Source organism: Capricornis sumatraensis, chromosome 2 (assembly GCF_032405125.1).
Source record: "Capricornis sumatraensis isolate serow.1 chromosome 2, serow.2, whole genome shotgun sequence".
Taxonomy (NCBI): domain Eukaryota; kingdom Metazoa; phylum Chordata; class Mammalia; order Artiodactyla; family Bovidae; genus Capricornis; species Capricornis sumatraensis.
Genome location: NC_091070.1, coordinates 27,940,646 through 27,964,176, shown reverse-complemented (window position 1 = coordinate 27,964,176; position 23,531 = coordinate 27,940,646). Strand labels below are relative to the sequence as shown.

Here is a 23,531-nt window from a genome sequence, read left to right as displayed (position 1 = left end):
ACTGGAAAGAGTTGTGGAATCTGGGAACCTATAAGATTACTCTATATACAATGTTTGCTGAACACATGCATTTCTGCTGAAAACAGCAGAGTGTATTCAGCGCCACATCACGTCATGCACACAGGAACAGGGGTGGCTGGAAAGAATACTGTGATAACTGCACCGTAAATAAGCAACTTATACTCTTCCCTCCTTTGTACTAAAGTAGTTTTAAGCCATATTTTTCTTTTCCCAATACATGAACATCAATATTGTAGGTCAATTAGATGAAGTCAATGTTAGAACACAGTAAATATTAGCAATGCTAATAAGCAAAGGCAACTACAGACCACTCTGATGTTTCAGTTACTCATCTTTTTACACCAACCGTTATTTCTGAAGCACATGGCTAAAGTTAAACTAACCATTTCTGTACTCAGATTATTTTTTACCACTCACTTTTGAAAGCTTAGGCAAGTTTGTCTCAGACATGGTTAAATAGAAAATACCCTGAAATTCAATAAATATCAGAGGTCAAGGAAAAGTACCATCCTCATCATGAAAGCAGTGGAGTCCCACTTTCAACATTGACTTCTTACACCATGATTATTTCATTGTCCTGTGCCTATGGTAGGTAGTTATTGTAGCATAGCATGAAGACATGCTACCCTGAAAACTTCCATTATGAGTAATGGAAGTTATGGGCACAAAAATAGGAAAATGGAACCCATGGCACATAACATCTGTCCTGAAATTCCTGGATTAAAGAGGCACATCTTGTGGGCATGTGAAGAAGCTCTAGTAGAAATTCTAAAATATCAACTGTTTACAAATCACTTTGCTTTATACTTCTCCAGGCGGATGGTTGTAACTTGTCTTTTAGTTCTGTTGTTTTTGTTTGGGGATCCTGGGAGATAGTTTTAAAAGCTCATAAAAATGGGTACAATACATCAAAATATCTCTTTTGATTTTGCTATCATCTCATGTATGCTAATATATATGTACAGATGGTCCAATAATATACAAATTACTGTTATATATTTTCAACTCAATGCAAACATTAACTGCCCTGCCTCCACTATTAAACATCATTCATGCACCAATTTAAAAGTATGCCTCTCTGATCAACTTTACAAAATAAACTTTAGTCAAAAGAAATAAACTTTCCTAAGTTCTTACAAATGAATGTGCATTTTATTCTCAATACATAGCATTTGAGAGTGTAGCTATACATGATCTTTTGTAACTTTTTTTTTAGTTGATAATAGGCACTTTCTAAGAAGAGGATTTGTGGCCCCAAAGACATTTGGTCTTTAGTACCCTCCTTTCATAAGCAGATCTGCCTGAGCCTTAGTAGTCTATTGTATCAACTCAGCAGAAGTCCAGCAGTAGAACTGTGTGCAAAAAAAGCTTTAGAAAATTGTAACTAGAATATTATAGAAAAGCAGTTGTCTGAGTTGAACAACTTAACATCTACTTTTTAGTGTTTTGGTTTTTTCTTCCTAACCACATTTCACGTAGTACCTCTACAAGCACTAAGAATCGGGTGTGAACAATTCTGTACCTGTGTTTCATTCTTTCTAAGTCACAAATATGCTACAAAACTTATCTTTTTTATATTCTTTGTTGTTTTATGTCATTCTAGTTAAATTTTGTATATGTTAAATATTGTTTGCTTGATTTTCTTTTGCTAAGAACCTTTCAAGTTCATCTTTGACCAAGTTTAAAAAAAAACAAATTTAGAACATTCATCACCTTTGGAAAATCAGGATCTCTAACATAAATTGTTAAAAAGACCCTTTTACCCTGTGGTGCAGTATTTCTATAATAATATACACTATATTAATAGTTCAGTATTTATGGGGTTGAAAAACATGAGCTTATAAGATGGTGGCTGTTATCCAAGATGAAGGGAGTAGGGATATCCTTACATAAGAGTTAATGATTACTATCTAAGTGAATGTTAAACAAGGAAAGGTACAGTTGAGCAAAAATGCAATTCATGCACAAACCCCAGAGTAATAAGTTCCATATCCCACGTCGATGTCTGACTGACGCAACAAAACAGTTATTTCAATGGAGCAAATACTGCCTGTTGTGGAAAATAACCTAACACTATATTACAGAAAAATATCCTATGGAATGAAATCATAAAATGGCACTAATAGTTTAAAAGGTTGAATGATTCCTTGGCATTAATTTATACTTTTAACTTAACAGAAGAGTGAGGAAATGACAGATCAGTATACTCAGCCTGAGATCAAATTTGTCATGGCAACATTGGCAGGTTGGACCCTGATTCTTCAACTATTACACTGCCTTGGTTAACAAAAATCATACTTTAAAAATTACAGAATAGAGATTATAAATAAATGTCAATTGTGCATGCAGTCAACTGCATAATATACAAGCAATATCTATGTTTTTAATAATTATCTTCTTTGGCAGGCCAGAATCCAGCTGGACATGCAATATTTACACATCAAAATCCATATTGTGTTCATCATATTGAAAGCAAGTGAAAATATATATATGTATATACTGTATATATACACATATGTATATAGATGTATATACTGTTTTTAATATATTAACAAATATATACGTATATATATATTAAAAGTGGATTTCATCTTTGTCAGATTCAGGTGACTCAGGCCTTGAAACACTAAAAATATCCTGACAGGGTATTTGAGGAGGTACTTGGAGAGGCATTTGGGATTTTGGAGAAGAGATTGGGGGTGCACTTTTCTCTGAGAGTATTTTTAAGATTTCTGCCACCTGCTTCTCCAGGGCAGTCATTCTGCAGCTTAGCAGCTGAATGTCCTCTTTGAGTTCATGTTTGACTTCCTGCAGTGTGGTCTGTAAGGCCTGCTCCGGGATGGGATAAAAGGGGTGTTTGGCATCAGCCTGGATGGGGCTGTGCTCTAATGGACTTCGTGCCTCCCCAGCCTTATCCAAACGAAGGTCACTTTTTGTAATCCCACTGTCACAGGAATCCGTTTTCCTTAATGGGTTTTTGGTCACACTGTTCTCTGAGTCACTGCCCTTGGGGTCCTCGGACAATAGCCCCATCGACTCAGCTTTAGTGACGTTATTCCAGTCTTCCTTCTTCTCCTCATGGGCTCCCATATTGTTCTTGAGTCGCAGCCACCCTTTCCCATTTCCATTCTTCATTCTTATGGGGCTGTTGACTTTGAGGCATTTGGGGTCAGCGCCACCACTGGGCTTGAGTTCCATGGCATCGCGGTTGTTTTGCTTGAGGGACTCGCTGGTTTTCACGTAGGCCAGAGACGTCTGAATGGGCGTGATCTGTGACACGGTGACCACGCTGGTGCCGGTGATGGGCGCTCCATTCTGTAAGGAGCGGCTTTCTACCTGCAGCTGGTTCCGCTCGGGGTCGCTCTGCGTTGACCCCTGATTCCGCAGCTCCTTCTGCTGCTTGAATTTCTGGAAGAGCTTTCTTACCGGATGGTCCACCGGGATGCTGAGGGTGACCTCATTCTTTTGCCTGAGGCGCTCCTCCTCTTCTTTCTTCACATCACTGATTTTGCGGAAAATGATCTGTGGAGGGGCAGAAAGATTAAAAACTTGACTATAAAAACAGATGACTTTATACTTGTGTGACAAGATACCAGGTGTATTTTGTTTTCCAAAGGAAACTCTTGCAGATAGGGCAAGCCAGACCACTTCTGAAGGGAAAAATAGTCCAGTGCCAGTTAACAGGTACAATACACTTGAAATCAGACATAGAAACACTGACTAAGCTTGCTCAGCTCATTTTGTCCCACTTCCTTGCATATCAGAGGGGGAATGTAGTAAAGAAACAACTAAATAGAGCTATTTACTTTCTTGTTCACATTCTCATTTCACAAAAAATATACAAATACATAAATGTAAACATCTACTAACCTGTTAGTACATATGTATATGCATATATGTATACATGCATGTGCAAGAAAACATATTTATCTCTTTGCAATATATCACTATTTTCTGTAAGTTTTTCTTTTTTCTTTTAGATCATATTATTATTCAAACCCATTCTAAATGTCACCCTCTGTTTAGAGGTCAAATAATAAGAGTTCTAAGCTATAAAAATACTGAAAAGTTAGGCAGTCTACCGACAGCAGTGTGAGTTGGGTAGAAGGAGGGATTAAATTTATATATGTGGCTCTGAGGCCAGAACAAGGATTTATATATAGAAGCTTCGGGAAGGTAAATACCAGGTCAGTATACAAACTTCATTTCAAACTACTATGCATTAACGGATTACACTGCCTCAAAAACTCATGAAACTCACACCCCGAAATATTTGAACAGAAATAAGAATGTTGTCCATGTAATACTTTCACTGAGTAGGAGGCTGGACTCTTCAAATTCCAATATTTAAAAAATTCAAATGTAAAGTTAAATACATAGTACATGCAGGATTAGATGAGCACTCACAAATAAGTAAGCATGCTGTTGCTAAGTCGCTTCAGTCGTGTCCAGCTCTGTGTGACCCCAGAGACGGCAGCCCACCAGGCTCCCCCATCCCTGGGATTCTCCAGGCAAGAACACTGGAGTGGGTTGCCATTTCCTTCTCCAGTGCATGAAAGTGAAAAGTGAAAGTGAAGTCGCTCAGTTGTGTCTGACTCTCAGCAACCCCATGGGCTGCAGCCTACCAGGCTCCTCCATCCATGGGATTTTCCAGGCAAGAGTACTGGAGTGGGTTGCTATTGCCTTCTCCGATAAGTAAGCATAGATTTTATTAAAAATGGATTTTGAAAATAATACTGTGAAGAAGTTACAATTCCATCAAGAAAAATATAAAAGACTGACTATGTAAGAAATTATTACCATTTATATTATCAGAGTCAGAGGTGAATTTGGAAAGTGCGAGATTTTTTTACTCAGTCTTCTAAAGAACAAAATAACTACAGATGAGGGTTATAAGGAATATTCACAAGGGAGTTATATTAATGTGCTTTCAGAATCAGATAATTCTATGATGCTAGCAAAATTACTTGCCTCCATCACCCTCTCTTATCAAGCTGTTGGTTGGATTAGAAATACATGTGACGTATATAGTCTCTCTCATGTAATAGACTCTCAAAATATGTTGATTATCTTCCTTGAACTCTCATAAAACACTTTCTGTTTGAAACCATTTTCATCACCTCTGTCTCTGTATAGTCATTGATCTCATGCTAGAACCAATACTAGTAATGATCACTGTAAACAGAGAAGTCAGGGAGAAGCAATTCTCCCTATAAAAGCACATTTTCTAAATTGATATTGATGCACTAAATATAGCTTATCAAGAAGTAATAATTTATATTTTAAAATAAATATTCTCTAAATTCAGTAACTGACTATAAAGACCAGCACATTTTCCCTTCTCTACTAGTACATGAAATGGATCTTTTTGAAAAATGTAATTCTAATCTCTTTAGCCTGACATCAAAGCTCCAGCAGTTTAATAAGAAGTCTTTCAAAGGGTTGACATGTTTCTCATGCTTCCTAGGTAAATAAGGCTTGTGCTAAACTTCAAGATATTAACACTTTTTGAGACCAGACAAATCCAAACATGGAAATGAAGGTACTCTATTCCTGGATCATTCCCTTTTGCTGTAAAGGCAGTTACTTTGATTCTATGAACTGACATAAAGGGACTAATGGAAATGGTGGGTCACATCCTTCTTCCCACTGGACTCCAGCCTTGTTTGCTTTTAAATGTAGTTAGTTAGCCTTGAAAAGACACAGCCCTGGTGAGGGGTGGTAACTGAGGTTACCCTTCACATTTTGGGGGTGGGGAAATGCATCTATGTCAAATGAACAGTGGAGGAAAGCAAGTGCTTGGTGCACAGGGATGTCAGATAAAATATAAGACATCCATGCAATATTTAGGACACACTAAACAATCATACATTATTTATCTGAATGGGATAAATTTATACTGCCATGTGAGGTTCACAGATGAAAGATTTGGAGTTAGTGGAGACTGAGAATCTGTGGGCATCTTAGGCTATACCTTCATGCTTTAAATTTTCAATAGAATGGCTAATAATTGCTTCTAATTATTGTGTGCTTACCAAATTTGGGATGCTTTGTGAATTAAGGATGTAATATGCCCAAGTAAAACATCAGTTAAAAAAAAAAAAAAAAAGCCTTCTTTCTCCAGTTTCCCTTACCAGCCAGGCCCTCTCCATCAACCAAAAAACAACAAAGGCCTTTGACACTGCGACCATTAAGTGGAGAACAAAGACTCCTAATGCCATACTCCTGAGTACAAGGGGAGTTCTGCGACAGGGCCAGGGACATCAAGGGACAAATGAAATAGAACTGGGTTGGCATAGTTTGTCACCAAAAAGATGTAAAAGCAAATGAGAAAAAAGAAAGAATGAGGTTTTGTACATGAAAAACAGAATCTGAAGAATTCATACTTGGATTTAATCAACTATTTAGCATAAACAGACTTGTAAGTCAGAGCTCACTTAAAAAAAAAACAACAACTTTTAAATTGAATGGAGTTTCCTGAACGAGACTAAATTTATCTATTTTGACTGTAGAACAGAAATTATGACTTACTCAAAAATACTTGTAAAAATACTTATAAAAAAAGGTTACTTCTACACGCGTATTATCTCATTTAACTGTCATTACTCTTCTATGAGATAGGTCCAGAAAAGAAGACTGAAGCACAAAAAGTTTGAATGGTTTGCAGTAGGTCACACAGCTAGTAAATGGCCAGGATACAAATCCATGGGGTCAGATTCCAAACAGTTAACCATTACAGTCTAATGCAGTTCTTCAGGATAACTTTGACACCACCTCCTGGACCTGTGAAAACCCAGACAGGTGAATGGATGAAGTAGGGAGTGATACAGCAGTTTAACATCCAAAAGGTAACCCTTCACAGCGCATTTGTCATGATGAACCATCCCTCAAAGTGGAGAAATTTAATAAACTGTTGAAGCTCTGTGCTTGTTGAATAAGTAGAGTTGACAAACACTTGCTGAGTAGAATCAAGTTCAGATTTTTAACCCACAGATCAATCTTTAAAGAACTTGAGTAAGAATCCTTGAACTGTAAGAATAGAATAATATCCATTAGAATGTATTTTCTAGCTGATGACAAAGCAAAACTGTCCTAACGCGAGGTACGAGAATATAGGCCCTGAAATTAAAAAAAAAATTACAGAGGTGTCACAACCAGTTGGCCTATGTCTTACGTGCAAAGCCTGATAGACTTTGCTATCACTTATAAAAAATGTGTTATATAACAAATAAGAAAATAAAATCACCATATTTCAAAAACACTAAATGTAGTAACATTAAATATAATAAATGCTCATAGTTTGAAGATAATTTTATGACTCTAAACCCCAACTTTGTATAACAACATGTTTTTATTATGAAGAAGACATTTCGTCATAAAAAAAGGATGAAAATTATTCTACATTACCATTACAAGCATGAACATTCTCATATAAATTTATCTCATATAAATTATCCAATCTTTCCTTCTAGAGAAGTGCTTCTTACCTTTAATGTTTTAATCATGTAGAATAAAATGGTTTAAATTCATAAGGAAGAGGAAGATTGATAATTTTTAGTTAGCTGAACCTTCAAAAAATAGTGTGTTTTTATTTTAGATTAAAATAATCTGCAGGCTACTTTTTGGCATTGAAAGAATCTTCAAATAATAATAATAAGAGTTTTCATTATCCAATTGATTCTTACATAGGCAATGCGTCATACAGGAAGTAAAAAATTTCCTATTAATTCAATACATAAGCTATATACATTAATTCTGCTAAATGATAACATAAAATTATGATTATTTTTCATTAGAAAACAAAGATTAAAAATAAAATCCCCCAAAACATTATTTTAAAAAATAATTAAAGGATCTGAGTGAAGTTCAGAGGAGATCAACTTATATAAGAATTAAATCATGTAAAGAAACAATTTGGATTAAAATAAATCAGCTTTTAAAAATGCAATATTTACTTTTTTCTTTAGGAACCTTTAGCAAGAGGTTCCTACAGCCTCTTGCACCGTGTCTATCTTTTGCTGAATGGCAAGTCAAATTGCTAATAAACACTAAAAAATTAAGGACAGAATTAGAAAAGAAAAATCACAAATCAGAATATGATTAGAGCCACACATTTAGTGGTAGAATGCACAATAGCCGGTACTGTTTCTATGAGTAAAGGGGTTTATTTCATTTAAGCTTTTCTTCTCCTTGCTTCATTATGTTCTGTGGAGCCCATGCTGGAAGGTTTAATTTATTTAAATGATAAAAGCTTCTTAAACTTGACAGGGAACATGGCCAACTGAGCTTTCCATTTCAAAAGTAGGACATTTGATAATAAAAGGGATATCAAAATTGAATAATTTGAATGTGTACTGAACTTTGAAATCTAATAAAAGCAAGGGGAAAAAAAGGGTTAGAATCATTTATTTAATGACATGCATTTAGTATTATGTAATTTGGAGGATAGTGCTATACTCTCTGAAATGGCTCATCACTTCCCAGATCTGTGAATCTACAGAATTGACTAGGAATTTATAGCTATTTATACAATCAAACACTAGCTCCAGATTACCTGACTCTCTTTAAGGACTTAGTTGTTTTGGTGCTTTGGTTCCTTTTACTGTTTCTATAAACTTAGTCACTAATTCTAACTCTAGTCTTTTCAACCATTCCAACCTGAACTAATACAACAAAGAAGTACTTAGCAATCACTATTGTGTATATATCAGATGCTACAAACTTTTTTTAACAAAGGCTGCAGTGACAGAGCTGTAGGAGGTGACCATGTGTGACTGAAGGATAACAATGATACACCATACTCTGATTTGAAATATGGCTCCCTTGCTTCATTCAACCATTCATAGGCTCTTCCAGGGCAAAGAATGTGTTACAGATCTAGTTCAGCCTCTTAGGTCCTAAATGAGCTTTGAGGAATTAATTAATTAAGTGATTAATACAAAGAAAAAGGAAGGAAAGGAGGTGAGTAGAAAGGAAGAAGTAAGGAAATGAGAGAAAAAGAAAATTGTTTGATTTTGTTAATGTGTTGGGAAATACAAATAGGTGTGGTTCGTATGATGCAAATGCAGGACATTCTCGGAGAAGGCAATGGCACCCCACTCCAGTACTCTTGCCTGGAAAATCCCATGGATGGAAGACCCTGGTGGGCTGCAGTCCATGGGGTCGCTAAAGTTGGTCGGATACGCCTGAGCAACTTCACTTTCACTTTTCACTTTCATGCATTGGAGAAGGAAATGGCAACCCACTCCAGTGTTCTTGCCTGGAGAATCCCAGGGACGGGGGAGCCTGGTGGGCTGCCATCTATGGGGTCGCACAGAGTCGGACACGACTGAAGTGACTTAGCAGCAGCAGCAGCAGCAGGACATTCTAGAATTAACTGTTAAAATCACACATTTCTATTACTAAAGTTTTTTCATTAAAAAAATATAAAAGAAGGAAGCCAAAGTCTTCAAAACCAAGAATATAGCTAGTCCAAGGTAAAACTGGCAAAGTTTAGACTCTGTCTCAAATATTGCAATAATCCATGATTTGTCTTCCCCGTCTCAGTTTCTACCTTTATTTCCCTTTTTTCCATTCTTTTCTATTATATATCAAATATGATAGTGTCCCACAGACAAAAATCACAGAGTAAAATCAGAACTCTTTAATGCAGTCAGCAAGCCTACAGTGGTTAGTTAACCTTCCTTTCCAACTTCTGTTTTCCTTCACTCTCACTTGACCTTCACACACCAGCTACTGAATCAATTTGAGATCTAGAGTCTAACACTGCACATAGTGTTCTCTCTCCTCCTCCTCACCTGCTGGGGAGCTCCTATTTATCCTTTAATCCTCAGCTCACTCTGCTCTTCTTTATGAGGCAGGACCAGCTAAACAATGTGCTTAATGTGCTTTTTTTTTTTTTTTTAGTTGCTCAGTCATGTCCAACTCTGTGACTCCATTGAATGTAGCCCACCAGGCTCCTCTGTCCACATGGATTCTCCAGGCAAGAATACTGGAGTGAGTTTCCATGGCCTCCTCCAGGGGATCAACCCAGGGATTGAGCCCAGGTCTCCTGCATTACAGGCATATTCTTTACCATCTGAGCCAACAGGAAAGCCTGGCTATACAATATGTAAGGCCAAATATAACACAAAAATTCAGGGCCTCTAATATCATACTTAATGGTAAAATACTGAAAGCTCTTTCAAGAGTTCAGGAAAGAGACAGGTACGTACCATCTTGTCAATCCTATTCATCACTGTGCTAAAGCGAATAGTCAGGGAAATTGTCAAGAAAATGAAATAAAAGACATCCAGAGTGAAGAAGAATTTAAACCATCTCTATTTGGAGATGACATGATTAGGTACACAGAAAATCCTAAGGAATCCACATACAATTATGCATGCACGCACACACACACAAACATACAGCCAAAAAATCTAGTAGAGCTAATAAAGGACTTCAGCAAAAATGCAGGATACAAAATCGATAAAATGTTAGTTGTATTTCTATACTAGTAATGAATGATCTAAAAATAAAGCTAAGAAAATAATGTCAGAAGACAGCATCAAAGAAAATAGAATACTTAGGAAAAATTTTAACAAAAGAAACACAGGACTTAAACACAAAAACTATAAAACATTGTTCAAATAAACTAAAGATCCAAATCAATAGATATTCATGTTTATAAATTGAAAGAATAAGTATTGTTAGCATGACCTTATCCCCCAAATTCATCTGTAGATTTTATTCCTAAATTAATCAGGAATTAAAATAAAAACTTTATTTTTCAGGAATTGACAAGCTGACCCTAAAATATAGGTGGAAATGTGAGGGACCCAGAATATCTAAAAATATAAAAATATAAGAATGTAGTTGGCGGATTCATACTTTCCAGTTTAAAATTTTATTCCAAAGCTTTAGTAATCAAGACAATGTGGTACTGGCATAAGGACAGACATATACATCAATGGAATAGACTAAGAGTCTAAAAATAAACCTATGCATTTATGGTCAATTGCTTTTTGACAAGAATGCCAAGAGGATTCAATTAGGAAAGATTAACCTTTTCAACAAATGGTGCTGGAGCAACTGCATGTTCACAAAAAAGAAAAATAGATAGATAGATAGACAGAGATGCCAGTCTCATACCATACAGAAAATTCAACTACAAAATGTATCAAAGACTAAAATGTATCAAAGACTTAAATGTATCAAAGACTTAAATGTAAGACCTAAAACCATAAAATTCCTAGAAAGAACCCAAGGCATAAATTGTAGTGACCTTGAATTAGGCAAAGCTTTCTTAGACACCTAAATCTCAAGCCATCAGAAATATTAAATAATTTGGACTTAACTAAACTTTAAAACTTAATCATAAAAAAGAATGAAATAATACCATTTGCAGCAATATGGATGGACCTAGAGATTATCATGCTAAGTAATTCAGAGAGAAAGACAAATGTAATAACACTTATATATGAAATCTGAAAAAGCTTTCACAAATGAACTTATATACAAAAGAGAAATAGGCCAATAGAAATAGAAAACGAACTTATGCTTACCAGAAGAGAATCAGTAAGGGGGAGGGATCAATTAATAATGAAAGTCACTTTGCTTTACACTTGAAACTAATACAACACTGTAAATCAACTGTACTTCAATAAAAATAGACAAAAATACTCAAATAATTAGAAAAGATATTTACCCAAAGATGCTACACAAATTATCAACTGGCGCATGAAAAGGCGCTCAGCATCATTAGTCATTAGGGAAATGCAAGCCAAAACCACAATTTCACATCCTCTAGGATGGCTATAATAAAAAGATAACAAGTATTATTGATAGCAGGAAATACCAAGTGTTGGGAGGATGTAGAGTAACTGTAACCCTCGTACACTGCTGGTGCAAACATAAAAATGCCTCTGTGGAAAACAGCTTGTCAGTTTCTCAAAAATGTGACACAGAGTAGCCATACAACCCAGCAATTCCACTGCTGCTGCTACTGCTGCTAAGTCGCTTCAGTCATGTCTGACTGTGCGACCCCAGAGACGGCAGCCCATCAGGCTCCCCCGTGCCTGGGATTCTCCGGGCAAGAACACTGGAGTGGGTTGCCATTTCCTTCTCCAATGCATGAAAGTGAAAAGTGAAAGTGAAGCCGCTCAGTCGTGTCCAACTCTTAGCGACCCCACAGACTGTAGTCCATCAGGCTCCTCCATCCATGGGATTTTCCAGGCAAGAGTACTGGAGGGGGGTGCCATTGCCTTCTCCCAAGCAATTCCACTAGTAGGTATATATCCAAGAAAAATAAAAATGTAGTGATGCAAAAACTTGTACATGAATGTTCATAGTGGCATTATTCATGATAGCCAAAAAGTAGAAACAATCCAAACATCTAATATTGAATGAATCAGCAAACAAAATGTGGTATACTCATACAAAAAATACTACCTAGGCATAAAAGGAAACAAAGTACTGATCCATGTGACACCTTGAAAATATTACCCCAAGTGCAAGAAGCCTGATACACAGTGTCATGGATTGTATGATTTCACTTATATAAAATGTTTAATATAGGCAAATTTAGTCAGGAAGTTATGTTTTCCAAAGTTTAGGGGATATGGGAAATGCGGAATGAGTACTAGCAAGTGTGAGATTTCTTTTGAGGGTAATGAAAATATTCTGGAGTTAGATAGTGGTGATGGTTGCACAATTTTGTGAATGTACTAAAAATCACTGAACTGTCTCCTTTAAAATGGTGAAATGTATGATGCATGAATTATATCACTAAAAAAAAAGCAGGTCTCCTTGTTCAAAATGATGAAGACTTTCAAGATAGCAGCAACAGAGTATTCAACCAAGATCAGGGCTCTTCGCCTGAGAGCAAAGTCTTAAGGCTGGGCATCCAGGAAGCCACCATGCTGGGAGACTTTCACTCACTGCCCCTGGGTAGAACTGGTCCTGTCCTATTCTGCATCCTCAGGGCATTTATTTTATGACACATGAATGGTGGGATACAGAAGCAAATAAGATAATCATTCACACTGTATTTATTAAACACTTACCATGTTTCAAGCCCTGTTTAAGAGTTATGTATATATCAAAACAAAACAAAACCTCTTAACTACTCCATAGAATGTCAGGTGATGTGGGCTACAAAGAAAAAGAAAGAGTATCAGGACCTAGAGAAGGCAAAGTGGTTGGATCTCTATTGGGAAGTGATATTGGAGCAAAGACAGTCATGGAATGAAGAAGCTGGCCATGCAGACGGCCATGGGGACAGGGGGAACCCGAGCTGAGAGTGTCTGCATGTTTGACGAACAGTGAGGAAGACAGAGCAGCTGGCATTTAGTAACCATGGGGAGAATTACTGCCGAGGAGGTTAGAGAGGAGGCCATGGACTTCGGTTTTTAAATGTGAGGAGACGCCATGGGAGACTTTGGAGCAGAGGGTCTCACTTTCACTCTGAAAGGATAGCTCAGGCTGTTGTGGGAAAAATAAATTATATAATCAGAAGGACAAGAAGAAGATACCAGTTAGGAAGCTTTTTGGGTAACTCTGCTGAGACATCATGTTTGACTAAGACAGGAGAGATAGAAATGCAGGTAGTGACAAGTGGTCAAATTCTGAATTTATTTTGCCAGTAAGACTAATGGAGTTTGCAGATGTACTGGATAAACAATCTTAGAAATATAAAAAAAAATTTAAAGTCTCTCTTTAGGCTACACAAAAGTATAAATAGCAGTACCATTTTCTGATGGTGAAACCTGATATGGTGTCCTGTAAACTAGAAAGACAAGTTATCTGTCCCCCAATACACACACACACACACACACACACACACATACACACACACACACACACACAGATGCATATATACATACATGCATATATAAACATGTGCACAATGTATCAAAGTGGAATAAAAGCAGTATAATTGACTTAGCACTCCCATTAAAGGCTGTAGGGAATCACGGCTGAGAGGCTCAGCCATCACTGGTCCACAGCAATGATGAGATCTGCCAGGCAGGCACTGTGATGCCCCTCTGCCCCAGTAGTGGGGTAAAGTCCTTTATTAGTTTCTCAGTCTGCTCTTTGGGATAAGTTCTGTCATCCACTGTTCTCTGTGGCTCATGATTCCTTTTCTTTGGATGCTCATTTTTGTCCATTTCCCTCTACAGTTCAAACCTGTTATCAGGGTTGGAAATTTTATCCTATTTCAAGATTGTAGAGCTTCCTCAGCTTCTTCCCGCCTGCAGATCAGGGGCCTGAGGTTTGGTTTTGAGCTCACATTAGAAACAAAAAAATGATTTTTTAAGACCAAGCTTAAGAGTGAAGGCAGGAGCAGAAGGAGACAACAGAGGATGAGATGGTTGGATGGCATCACCGACTCAATGGACATGAGTTTGGGTAAACTCCGTGAGTTGGTGATGGACAGGGAGGCCTGGCGTGCTGTAGTTCATGGGGTTGCAAAGAGTCAGACACAACTGAGTGACTGAACTGAACTCAACTGATGGTTTCTTTGGCCATATAATTATCTTTAAAAAATTAGCTTCTGATCTGTTTATAGTCGATTCCATATTCCTGCAACCTCACAAAAAGGTATTTCCTAGATACAGTTCTCAAGTCTGGTTTAATCCTTTACTTTCTTGGCACCAGCCTCTGTTACTCTCAGTCTCTGCCTCTGTCTCCTTCTCCATGATGGAAACTACATTGAAAGCATCAGGCTTGATGGGATGTCACATCTCTCTTATCTGGTCTTCGCCATGTGAAAGTCACTCAGCTGTGTCCGACTCTTTGCAACCCCATAGACTGTACAGTGCATGGCATTCTCCAGGCCAAAATACTGGAGTGGGTGGCCATTCCTTTCTCCAGGGGATCTTCCTAATCCAGGTACAAAACCCAGGTCTCCTACATTACAGGCGGATTCCTTATCAGTTGAGCCACCAGGGAAACCATGAAACCATTTAAATAGACTCTTTTTTTGTACCAAAAAGCCATTTTTGTACAAAAACTTTTCTGTCTTATTTTTACATTTTCATGTTCTAAATCCTTTCCATATCTGCTTACAGGCCATCCAATTCTTACCCGTGATCACTTCTTTCTTCTCATGCCTTGCTAAATGTAACCAGTCACAACCCCTACTCACTACTAGTATTGTGCTTTCCAAACTTTCCCAAAAGAACTAGTGCATTGGAACACAATCTCAGGGGGCCACTATACCACGTGTTCCATCACTGTAAAATATTGGTTTCCATCTTTTCATGTCTCAAATATCAATTTTCTTACTTATTTCCACTCCTGTTAAGTTACTGCCTCATATTTTAGAATTAATGTTGGCACAGTCTCACTCTTGGTATCAACTTAAGCTGATAGCCAACAATTTATTTCCAGTGACACAAATATGAGAATATGTTTAACACAGTGGACTGTATGGTTTAAATAAAGCTGGTAAATTTTTATATTTTTTCCAACAATTAAGAATTCAAATAATATCTAAAAATAGAAGCATAAACTTTTTTAAATATTACCTTCAATTCTAAAAAGTCCTCTTGCACAAAAAAATATATAAATTCATCAATAAATAGACATGAAATTAAGACTATGTCCATAACTACTGATCAAGACAAACTAAAACACTGATCTTTAACCAAGAAGGAAAATAAATTACATAAGACAAGAACAATGGAAGGGTAATAATTAAACAAACACTCACACAGTTTTACTGGCAACAGATATATGGGAGATTCAAATTTGAATTCAACATCACAGTTTCAAGAGTACTGAGCAGAAAACTGTCATTTACATACTTGAAAGAAAAAGAAAGTGAAGTCACTCAGTCATGCCCAACTCTTTGCGAGCCCATGGCCATGGGATTCTCCAGGCAAGAATACTGGAGTGGGTTGCCATTTCCTTCTCCAGAGGATCTTCCCTACACAGGGATCGAGTCCAGGTCTCCCACACTGCAGGAAGACTCTTTACTGTCTGAGCCACCAGGGGCTCCATACTTGACATATCGATAAAAACAAAAATGAAATTAATTTTGGGGAACAAGTCATAAAAGGAAATAATTGTTAAGGCAGTGCTAAACAAAAATTAGAGAACATTTATTTTCCCAGAATCTGAACACAACATACATATATTATTAGAAAAAGGATCCATCTTAAAGAACTATAATTTTCAACTGCAACTATTTGTAAGCATTTAGATATTTAGAAGAAGATTCAGAAGAATAAGGTTATTTTACTTTTAAGTTCTTATAGAATTTTTAGCACACTCAAGTTTAAAGGAACAAAATTGATTAAAAAAAAATCACCATTACATGTTGCTTGCTATGCAATGTAAGACGAAAGCCACTAGTATTGGCTTAAATCCATAAATGGAACATTAGATCACAATGTTTTTGATAACATAGTTATTCTGTCACAGTAGCAATTGTGTCCACATGTCTTCATCTTGGAATTGCTGCAATAAAAATACCAGATTGAGGGAATTGTACTAAGTATTTCCCATGGATTATTTACTCCTCTAAATTGAACAATAATCCATTTTATAGACTAAAACACTGAGGCTTAGAGAGATTTTTAAAATCTTCCCCAAGTCTACACAACTAATGAGAGACAAAACTAGGTTTCCAACCTGGTTCTGTTGAACTCAAAAACTAGATTTCTCTGATTTAAGAATGCCTGATCTAAGTTTAGGAGAGATGCAAAGGATCTAAAGGCTAAAAAGCCTAGGGAGAAGGAAATTAAATGATAAATGAGGTTAAATCCCTTTAGTAATAGCATACACCAAAGTCATGACTGGGCTGAAAGTTTAACACACAGAAGGAGATACAGACATATGAATATGTAATAGGACTTTTCAGTATGCAAGTAGAAAATAACACTGCTTAACATTTGTCAAATGTGATACATTTTATAACACACTTTAGCATCTGTTGCCTCATTCCCCTTCTCCAAACTCTACAAGTCAGGCAGGGCAATTATTATTATCCCTATTTGACAGATGAAGGTCAGAGAAGTTACATGAGTTGCCTGAATTCATTTAGCTAGCAAATGGCCAAGCCCGGACTGAAATCTATTTTCTACTGCCAACTCCAGTGTTCCTTCCACTATTCCACGCTGACACTCCTAATGCTATGTATAATTTGTTTATAGTTTACAATGAACTTTCAGCTATATTACTCTATCAGATCTCATTTGATACTATTTCTTTGTCCCCAGGAACACATCTAATATGTGGCTTTAGCATTTGCCTTGTAAGATAATTGCTGTGCCTCAGGGAGAACCACTATTGAAGTAAGGCAGTTACAATACCTCAAAAAATATTTTCTTAATGAAAGAAAATTTCTATGGTTTTGTCTGAAAAACCCACTCTAGTATATATAAATATGTGTTAATTTTTGCCCTTGATGCTAAAAGAACGTTGCAGCTTTTAGTTACTATCACACACAAATTCTTTGCTGCTGGGAAATATAGATTGATAGGTAAATAATTATCTGTTGGAGTGTTATCTTCTAGAAAGATTTAGCTATGTATATCTAGTCTAGATGCTATCTTATTGTTTCAATCTTTTACATTTGGAATCAAATTTACATGAAATAATTCTTGGATATTTCTTTATTTTGTGGAATTTGATAGCTGAAACTCAAGAGGAATCAAGTGAATGGGCACTTGGATGGATAGGCAACCATTCAGTTAGATTCAGAACTAAGTCCACTCTCTTGTTTGTAGATTAAAATGGTGCATCTTTTTTTTTTTTTAAAGATGTCTCTGAGAGTCAGGAGACTAGGGTTTGGATATTATCTCTGACTACCTGTAGACAGTTGACCAAGCCACTCAGTCTTTCTAAATATCAGATGTACTTAAATATCTATTTATACCGGTAAATAATTCTCTATTTTATCAGGCTGATTTAGCTATTCTATGTCAAACAGACATCAATTGCTTATGTTGAATCTGCTGCTAAGTTGCTTCAGTTGTGTCTGACTCTGTGCAACCCCAGAGATGGCAGCCCACCAGGCTCTCCTGTCCCTGGGATTCTCCAGGCAAGAACACTGGAGTGGTTTGCCATTTCCTTCTCCAGTGTATAAAAGTGAAAAGTGAAAGTGAAGTCGCTCAGTCATGTCTGACTCTTCGTGACCCCTTGGACTGCAGCCCACCAGGCTCCTCCATCCATGGGATTTTCCAGGCAAGAGTACTGGAGTGGGGTGCCATTGCCTTCTCCAATGTTGATTCTAATGAGTGGTATAAATATAGCATATGTTGACCCAGCTAAATGCAAAATGGTGTCTGTATTTGTTGACTGCAAAATAACCAAGTTCTTGTGTAGAAATCACTCCTCTTTCATTCACCACTTGGATTATTGAACTTTCCATAAAAGCTACATTAAATGTGCAAGTAATTTTTCCCTGCCTCTTTGGAACATCAATATTCCATTTGAATAACTTGTATAATACTTTCAATACATTACATTCTAGTAAAAGGCTAGTAGAAACATAATTGGTGATAAGTGCCCCCTTCCAACTTAAAAACACCTTTTGCAAGCGACTTGATGTTTAGAGGATCCAGTGGAAAGAACAATGATGGGTCATTTGGAGACTGGAATTCTAGTCCTACCCAGGGATTTAATTAGCTATGTGACCTTGTGTACAAGTCCCATAATCTTTTGGGACTTTAGTTTCTTTACTTAAATACTTATCTCTTGGGCTTCCCTGACAGCTCAACTTGTAGAGAATCCGCCTGCAGTACAGGAGGACTGGGTTCCATCCCTGGGCTGGGAAGATCCCCTGGAGAAGGGAAAGGCTACCCACTCCAGTGTTCTGACCTGGAGAATCACGTGGACTGTGTCATCCATGGGGTCACAAAAAGTCGGACATGACTATCATCAGATATATGAAATAAATCAGACAATCTATTTTACTCTCTTTAAATTATTCCTAACATAACTTTTTCTTGCTAGAAGATTGCCCCCTTGCCTAATTTTCCAAATGTCAAAATTCTTTTCATCAAACCCTGGCTCTGCTGAGGCTCCTATGACCCTCGGTAACAATTACAGAGCTAGGATACATACATGTGCTGCTTTTATTTTTGTTTTGATTCTGCTTCCTCCACAGGCAACTGCTCACATGCTGTGCTAAGATAAGATGAAAGTTTGCTGCTAATTACCAAGGTTGTGCTTCTAAAGAGTGTGGGCCAGTAATTGAATTGCAGTGTCTCGAGTTGGGTATTAGCTAATAACTTTGTTCCCACAGTGCTACGCTGTAATTAGTTATTCTAGTCAAAGAAGAGTGAGAAGCTCTGTGGCTGTTTCTTTAGTGCTGCCGTTGTCAAGAGTTGGAAACTATAGTTTTAAAAGAACAGAGCTGCGGATTGACTGAGTGATTGAGAAGTGTCAGTTCAGTTTCCCACCAACATGCATGTGCAGACACACACTGCAGAGTCAACAGAGGCTCCTGGAAGTAAAGTTTGACCTCTCATCATTGTCAGGTCTGGTTAAAGATATCTAGGCTCTGGGGCACAAATTTTGAAAAATCATATGTGAGTATTAGATGGCAGTATAATATATGATAACCTCACTTGAAGCTTCCTATAAAAATATATTCATATATTGGTATGAAATTACTATTCATTCATTAAAACATATATCAGTGATTTATTCTATTTGGAAATATGTTTACAAATATGCTTACAGTCAAGATATATCTACCAGTATCATTTTCTATTTATTATAAGCTATTATTTATTGTTAGCTAGTTGTGTTATCCTTATGTGGAAGGGCATCATATTCCATACATTACTGTGACTGGAGGTATTGTCTCCTAATAACACAGGTAAAATAATATGTAACTTGAGAAGAATATTTGCCCTGTTTTCTTAGAAAACACAAACTATATAGCTCATCTGATAATTCATAGAATTTTGGATCTGAATGAAAGATAATCTCTGAGGAGCAAGCTAATTATTTTTAGTTGAGAATCACATGGGATAAAAGGGAGAATATGAGAGATCATAGTTGATTGTGGACATAAGCAGGGAAGGAGAGGGAGTATGAGAGTTTATGTTTTTGAGGGTCAGGTGGGTTCCAGGAAAATTTTGCATAGAGAATATAAAAATAAATGATAAATAAATGCAGAGATAGACCATGAATATGGTTTGGAACACTGACTATAATGAAGATGGAAGAAGCTTTCCCCTAATTTATTCATAGATTTATTATAATGCAAATCAAAATCCTAGGAGGATCTTTTGAAGAATTAACAAGGCAATTTTATAATGTATACCGATACGTAAAATGTATACAATAGCCAGATCACAACCAATTGATAGGAAAAATGCTAGAAGACATACTGCCTATATTTTCCTATTAAAAACTGTAGTAATTAAGATACTTTGGTATAGCATATGTCTTAGTCTTTTCAGGCTGCCACAACAGAATATTATAGACTGGGTGATTTATCAGTTCAGTTCAGTTTAGTCACTCAGTCAGTCATGTCTCTTTGTGACACCATGGACTGCAGCATGCCAGGCCACCTCATCCATCGCCAACTCCTGAAGTTTACTCAAACTCATGTCTGTTGAGTCAGAGATGCCATCCAACTACCTCATCCTCTGTCTCGTCCCCTTCTCTGCCTGCCCTCAATCTTTCCCAGCATCAGCGTCTTTTCAAATGAGTCAGTTCTTCACATCAGGTGGCCAAAGTATTGGAGTTTCAACTTCAACATCAGTCCTTCCAAAGAATATTCAGGACTGATTTCCTTTAGCATGGACTGGTTGGATCTCCTTGCAGTCCAAGGGACTCTCAAGAGACTTCTCCAACACCACAGGTCAAAAGCATCCATTCTTCAGTGCTCAGCTTTCTTTATAGTCCAACTCTCACATCCATACATGACTACTGGACAAACCATAGCCTTGACTAGAAGGACCTTTGTTGGCAAAGTATTGTCTCTGCTTTTTAATATGCTGTCTAGGTTGGTCATAACTTTTCCTCCAAGGAGTAAGTGTCTTTTAATTTCATGGCTGCATGAATTTCATGGCTGACTTATAAATACCAGAAATTTATTTCTCACAGTTCGAGAAGTTGGGAAATCCAAGATCAAGATGTTGGTAGATTTGGTATCTGGTGAGGCAAGGATACACAGAAAAACTGTACAAAAAGGATCTTCACAACCCGGATAATCACGATGGTGTGATCAGTCACCTAGAGCCAGACATCCTGGAATGTGAAGTGAAGTGGGCCTTAGAAAGCATCACTACAAACAAAGCTAGTGGAGGTGATGGAATTCCAGTAGAGCTATTTCAAATCCTGAAAGATGATGTTGTCAAAGTGCTGCAATCAATACGCCAGCAAATTTGGAAAACTCAGCAGTGGCCACAGGACTGGAAAAGGTCAGTTTTCATTCCAATCCCAAAGAAAGGCAATGCCAAAAATGCTCAAACTACCACACAATTGCACTCATCTCACATGCCAGTAAAGTAATGCTCAAAATTCTCTAAGCTAGGCTTCAGCAATACGTGAACCGTGAACTTCCTGATGTTCAAGCTGGTTTTAGAAAAGGCAGAGGAACCAGAGATCAAATTGCCAACATCTGCTGGATCATCAAAAAAGCAAGAGAGTTCCAGAAAAACACCTATTTCTGCTTTATTGACTATGCCAAAGCCTTTGACTGTGTGGATCACAAGAAACTGTGGAAAATTCTGAAAGAGATGGGAATACCAGACCACCTAACCTGCCTCTTGAGAAATCTGTATGCAAGTCAGGAAGCAACAGTTAGAACTGGACATGGGACAACACTCTGGTTCCAAATCGGGAAAGGAGTACGTCAAGGCTGTATATTGTCAACCTGCTTATTTAACTTATATGCACAGTACATCGTGAGAAACACTGGACTGGAAGAAGCACAAGCTGGAATCCAGATTGCCGGGAGAAATATTAATAACCTCAGATATGCAGATGACACCATCCTTATGGCAGAAAGTGAAGAAGAACTAAAAAGCCACTTGATGAAAGTGAAAGAGGAGAGTGAAAAAGTTGGCTTAAAGCTCAACATTCAGAAAACAAAGATCATGGCATCCGGTCCCATCACTTCATGGGAAATAGATGGGGAAACAGTGGAAACAGTGTCAGACTTTATTTTGGGGGGCTCCAAAATCACTGCAGATGGTGACTGCAGCCATGATATTAAAAGACACTTACTCCTTGAAAGAAAAGTTATGACCAACCTAGATAATATATTCAAAAGCAGAGACATTACTTTGCCGGCTAAGGTCCGTCTAGTCAGGGCTATGGTTTTTTTTTTTTTTTTTTTTCAAAAAAATTTTGTTTTGTTTTGTTTTTATTTTTTTATTTTTTTTTTAATTTTAAAATCTTTAATTCTTACATGTGTTCCCAAACATGAACCCCCCTCCCACCTCCCTCCCCATAACATCTCAGTGGGTCATCCCCATGCACCAACCCCAAGCATGCTGTATCCTGCGTCAGACATAGACTGGCAATTCAATTCTTACATGATAGTATACATGATAGAATGCCATTCTCCAAAATCATCCCACCCTCTCCCTCTCCCTCTGAGTCCAAAAGTCCGTTATACACCGCTGTGTCTTTTTTCCTGTCTTGCATACAGGGTCGTCATTGCCATCTTTCTAAATTCCATATATATGTGTTAGTATACTGTATCGGTGTTTTTCTTTCTGGCTTACTTCACTCTGTATAATCGGCTCCAGTTTCATCCATCTCATCAGAACTGAGTCAAATGAATTCTTTTTAACGGCTGAGTAATACTCCATTGTGTATATGTACCACAGCTTTCTTATCCATTCATCTGCTGATGGACATCTAGGTTGTTTCCATGTCCTGGCTATTATAAACAGTGCTGCGATGAACATTGGGGTACATGTGTCTCTTTCAATTCTGGTTTCCTCGGTGTGTATGCCCAGCAGTGGGATTGCTGGGTCATAAGGTAGTTCTATTTGCAATTTTTTAAGGAATCTCCACACTGTTCTCCACAGTGGCTGTACTAGTTTGCATTCCCATCAACAGTGTAAGAAGGTTCCCTTTTCTCCACACCCTCTCCAGCATTTATTGCTTGCAGATTTTTGGGTCACAGCCATTCTGACTGGTGTGAAGTGGTACCTCATTGTGGTCTTGATTTGCATTTCTCTGATAATGAGTGATGTTGAGCATCTTTTCATGTGTTTGTTAGCCATCTGTATGTCTTCTTTGGAGAAATGTCTATTTAGTTCTTTGGCCCATTTTTTGATTGGATCATTTATTTTTCTGGAATTGAGCTGCATAAGTTGCTTGTATATTTTTGAGATTAGTTGTTTGTTAGTTGCTTCATTTGCTATTATTTTCTCCCATTCAGAAGGCTGTCTTTTCACCTTGCTTATAGTTTCCTTTGTTGTGCAGAAGCTTTTAATTTTAATTAGATCCCATTTGTTTATTTTTGCTTTTATTTCCAGAATTCTGGGAGGTGGATCATAGAGGATCCTTCTGTGATTTATGTCTGAGAGTGTTTTGCCTATGTTCTC

The 23,531-nt window shown here is 37.3% G+C and overlaps 1 protein-coding gene across 1 annotated transcript in view; it reads right to left on the bottom strand.

The window, feature by feature from the left end:
• Positions 1–2,595: 2,595 nt before the first annotated feature.
• Positions 2,596–23,531, bottom strand: part of KCNH5 (potassium voltage-gated channel subfamily H member 5) — a 367,642-nt gene continuing 346,706 nt past the window's right edge. Inside the window, exon 11 of the mRNA XM_068965445.1 lies at positions 2,596–3,543. Coding sequence (XP_068821546.1) covers positions 2,596–3,543 — 948 coding nt within the window. The remainder of the gene's footprint in view (positions 3,544–23,531) is intronic.